The following is a 4,510-nucleotide window of genomic DNA, read 5'->3' on the forward strand; positions in this document are numbered from 1 at the left end:
TTTTTTTCCCTTGCAAGCTGCAACAGGCGCGGCTAAAGAGCGAGCCCGCGAGGGGCCCGGCGTTACCGCGGTTTCCCTCGCTGATCGAATCGGAACAAAACAAAGAGAAGAGAACTAATGGCCTCTCACGCCGGGCAGGATAGGGAGATATGATCACCAACCCTTCCCTATCAACCACAGCCAGTCGAGCACCACGCCGGAGAAGATGCCGCCGAGGAGGCAGACCACCAGCACGTTCCCCAGCGCATTCTGCTCCGGCCCCTGCAAAAGAAAATATAAATGAGGGGATTATTTGATGGTATATTTATAAAAAATAATTTACGAATGAAAATTTTATAAAGCCAAGGCTAAAAAATAAGCTATAATAAAAAATTTTAAAATTAACTCTAAATTTAAGTTTAAAGATTTAAATTTTAATTTTTAAATATAAGCAAATATAAGTCTAAGCTGAAAAGACGAGGGTGACAGGCAACACACTGACATGCTCGTGACGGCAAAAGAAAAAGGGATTCCTTGATACCGAGATGAAAAGGAGATTGCAAACTCGCCTTGTATCCTTTGGGCGCCTCGGTGAGGACGCAGACGGTGAGGAAGCCATTGGTGAGGCCCAGGAAGGACGTCAGGAAGATCATGTAGCCTTGGTCGCCGTACTTGGCCGTGAAGTAGAACGCCGGGACGAACAAGAACCGGGCCAGGATCGCGGCCGTGAGACCCTTCCGGGAGGTCAGCTTGATGCATTTGACCAGTGGCAGGTACCTCCCGATCAGATCCCACACGTTGTACATCACAATGAGCGTCAGCACGTACCTGAATTTTGTCAGGAATGAATGGCATGTGATGTAGTTTGCCCAGCAATGCGTTGATTTTAGTGGAAGTTACTGTATACATGTTTACACGTAAGTGCTTGACAAAAGGATGGAAAGTGAGATAAGATACCATGTTCCCAGGCTGTGTGATCCAGTGTCTTCAGACAAAAATCCAGGGAAGATTGATAGGGTGAGGACATATATCAGGAAGATGTCGAGCGCGTAGTCGATGTTCTGGACCAGCAGCTGTTTGGTGCTTAAACGATCGAATTTTTTGGGGTCCTCCTCAACCTGTACAAGCCAGAGTATTTTCAAATTAATTTGATTCTCATGAAAAATTTAGAGGAAATGCATAGAGGCATCGATAAAATGAGACATACTTGTCCAGCTTGCTCAGTGTTGAGTCCTGCAGCAGCAAGATCACTGGCAACGGTCTTGCTCCCTTCAGAAGCTGCCTTTGATCGGTAGTACTTCACGATGGGTAACTTGGGAAAGACATATGCGTAAAGCAGTAGGCAAACTAGCTCGAAGAAGCATGTTATCGAAAAGAACAATACTGCACCAGACAATCAATGATGAATTATTATGTGGAAAGAAACATCGGAGGAAATTTTGAAACCATGTGAAAAAAGATTGGGAGAAGCAACTGAAGGGACTTACTAGCTCCATTCCGAAGACCATTCTTTGAGTTCTCAAATGCTGCCTTTGTAATTAATCTCAAGGATGATGTTAGAACTCCTGATGCAGCCAGGCCAGCCAGGAAAGACTGAAAATCCAAAGCACGGTATGAATCTTAAAGATAAGAATAAAAACAACAGCAAGCATCATGAATTGCTGAACTTCATGTGAGAAGCTACCTGAATAAACTCTGGGCACATGAAGGAAAGATCGCCAACCAAACCACCTTGAACACTGGCATCAGCTGTCCCAAATAAGGCACTGATTATGCAGACACCGATAAATGCACCAAGTCCACCTCTTCCTTTAGTACCAACATCCAGCTAGAGTAACACAGATGATTGATTACATGAGTTTTCATACTAGCGCATTAATCTGTATTTTTTTTTGGACATAAGGCAATGTACTTACAATTATTAATGCGAAAGAACTAACTAAGAAAAGTGCAAATCCAAATAGATTTCTCTTCCTTGTGTTGAGCTTTGCTTCATGGTAGGTCAGGATGCAGGTTATCCCAAAAGCAAAGGGTTGGTAAGCTAGTGTAAGAACTCTTGTTGGATGGTATGTCTGCAACCAGAAGTAGCGGGTTAGATATAATGGTATATTTTCGAAATTTGCATGTATGAATGCAATAAATTCTGCAATAAAAGGAAAACTTATTTGATTGACAGGCTATATACAGTAGACTGAACCGATAAGATTGTATTGGTTGTCCATCCAGACACACTAAAACGGCAGAGGATACTTTAAGGTTTAAGCATATCAAGTATGTTCTGTGGATGTGCTACTGAATGTTGATTATCCATTTAAACCATCAATTGAATGCAGCAATATACTCCAAGATTCAAAAGGTTAAGGATGTAACTAAATACCAATTTTATTCATGGCATGAATGGAATGTCTCAGATAAGCATGTACCGGGAACAGGATTTGATAGTAATCTTCAATGGTTAGCATACTATTCCAAGCGAAAAGGCTTCCATTTCCCAAAAGCCAGCAGACAAGTATACCCAAGAACTTTCCCTGTGAATTACACAACCAAAAACAGATTATTATTTTTTACTTTTTTAGTGCTGCATAGACAAATATCTCAACTTTTCATTAGAGAATAGGAGAAGTTAATACCTGAGCCTGAGGTGCCCCTGCACCTGCTATCTCCATGCTCATGGTATGTTCACTGTTCACCTAGGCCTATTCAAGAAAGTTTCTAGGATAGGCACGCACTGCAAGAAGTCATGTGACATTGATTTCAGAACTGAAAACTGCAGAGAGCTGAAACCGAACCAGAACTGGAATTTTTTTTTCGTCAGCCAATAGAACTGTCCAACAGCAAGATGGTTCACAAATACCAATACTTGGAATAAAATCCTCTAGTTCCAAGAGAACATGACTTAAACAGAACGAACAATCCTAATTCCATACTTAAAAAAGACAAGGTACTGAAATTTCTCAATACAACTTCTCAGTGTCTCTGCTAACCCAAACTTGAAAGTTCCAGAATTCAGATGTCCAACACGCCAATTTACTAGTAGCTCATACCTTGAACCTGAAGCATCAACAAGCAAAAACACACAAAAAAAGAGCGACCAGCCCACAGCACGGACACGACTCGATTCAGCAACAACGCATGGGCCGCCACGAATCCTGCAGAATTCTCGCCATTCCCTTCCACTTTGCCCACCCCCACCGACACGCCATCACAAACTACACAGCGGAGCAGACGAACAGCGCAACAGATCCAACCAAAATCTCATGAACCACCCTCTCAAAAAAAAGAAAGAAAGAAAGAAAGAAAGAAACATCCGCCTAACAAGAAACCGCTCGCCGAAATCACCACCAGACTCTACGAAGCGCCACATCCGCAGCGGAGTAAACAAAACAAAACAAAACAATCAAACAAACAAACAGCTTCACCACCACCACCGAGGACGCCCAACTCGGCCGCGACTCCCTCTTCTCATCCTAGGAGGAGGAAGGAACATGCGGGAGGAGAAGAACAGAGCACTAACCGGCCGGGTCCTCCACGGCGGCGGGCGAGAGGGAAGGCGGGCGAGGTGACCCGGAGGAGGAGGAGGCGGGCAACTAATAACTAGTAAACCCAAGCGCGCGCGCGATCCGCGTTTATATAACATCACATCCGCTCGCACGCGCAGCGCGCGATTAATTTGCGGGCGATGCAGCTGGAATCTCTTTTATTACCTCTCTCTTTGACCCCCCTCGCTGGGAGAATCTCCTCCAGAGGATTACGCCGACGTGTATACCCATATTTTTATTATTATTATTATTATTATTATTATTATTATTATTATGTTATTGTATTAGTAATATTATTAATAATGTTGTACGTGGACGGCGGAGAATGGTAGTGGGAACATCGGACGGCGTTCAGACTGACTCTGCGGCGTCCACACTGCTATTAAAGGAAAAAAAAATGCTCCTACCTAATTGGGAAATCTCGTTAATTGGGTTTAACTGCATATTAGTTACGTGTTTTATTTTGTTTTATTTAACCGTATCTGCAACGGAGGGAGAATAGCAGATAAGATCCCGGATTGTCAACTGTGGAGATTCTAATGAAACGGTATGTCTCACCGCCGTGCTGCCAGTTTATTGCTTTTCTTGCAGAAAAACAAAAGAAGAAAATTAATATTTGCCCCCAAAGAAATGGTGGCGTGCCGAGTTGGACGATGGCCGTCTCTTTTAGTAGATTAAGGTAGTGTTTAGATTGAAAATTTTTTTGGGAGAAATGTCACGTCAAATGTTTGACCGGATGTTGGAAGGAGTTTTCGGACACGAATGAAAAAAACGAATTTTACGGCTAGCCTAGAAACCACGAGAAGAATCTTTTAAACCTAATTAATCCATCATTAGCATATGTTGGTTACTATAACACTTATGGCTAATCATGGGCTAATTAGTCTCAAAAGATTAGTCTCAAGATTTCTTCCATAACTGTGTAATTAGTTTTTTGGTTCATCTATGTTTAATGCTTTATTTAGGTGTCTAAAAATTTGATATGATGTTTT

The 4,510-nt window shown here is 42.4% G+C and overlaps 1 protein-coding gene across 1 annotated transcript; it reads right to left on the minus strand.

Moving 5' to 3' along the window:
* On the minus strand, positions 1–3,580 carry LOC102722312 (equilibrative nucleotide transporter 3-like). Its single transcript, XM_006657761.3, has 10 exons — positions 3,494–3,580; positions 2,610–2,707; positions 2,403–2,507; positions 1,896–2,051; positions 1,664–1,807; positions 1,467–1,572; positions 1,187–1,362; positions 937–1,097; positions 549–807; positions 1–261 (listed from the first exon to the last, which is right to left on the minus strand). Exons 2-10 carry the CDS (start codon positions 2,649–2,651, stop codon positions 154–156), a joined length of 1,257 nt encoding a protein of 418 aa, XP_006657824.1. The 5' UTR covers positions 2,652–2,707; positions 3,494–3,580; the 3' UTR covers positions 1–153.
* Positions 3,581–4,510: the final 930 nt, after the last annotated feature.

Source organism: Oryza brachyantha, chromosome 7 (assembly GCF_000231095.2).
Source record: "Oryza brachyantha chromosome 7, ObraRS2, whole genome shotgun sequence".
NCBI classification, from domain to species: domain Eukaryota; kingdom Viridiplantae; phylum Streptophyta; class Magnoliopsida; order Poales; family Poaceae; genus Oryza; species Oryza brachyantha.

Coding starts and splice junctions, on each gene's coding strand:
- LOC102722312 (XM_006657761.3), bottom strand. CDS start 2,651: ATGAGCATGGAGATAGCAGGTGCAGGGGCACCTCAGGCTCAG. Junction 1,363..1,466: donor TGGTCTTCGGAATGGAGCTA/GTAAGTCCCTTC, acceptor TGTCTGGTGCAG/TATTGTTCTTTTCGATAACA. Junction 808..936: donor TCACACAGCCTGGGAACATG/GTATCTTATCTC, acceptor GACAAAATTCAG/GTACGTGCTGACGCTCATTG.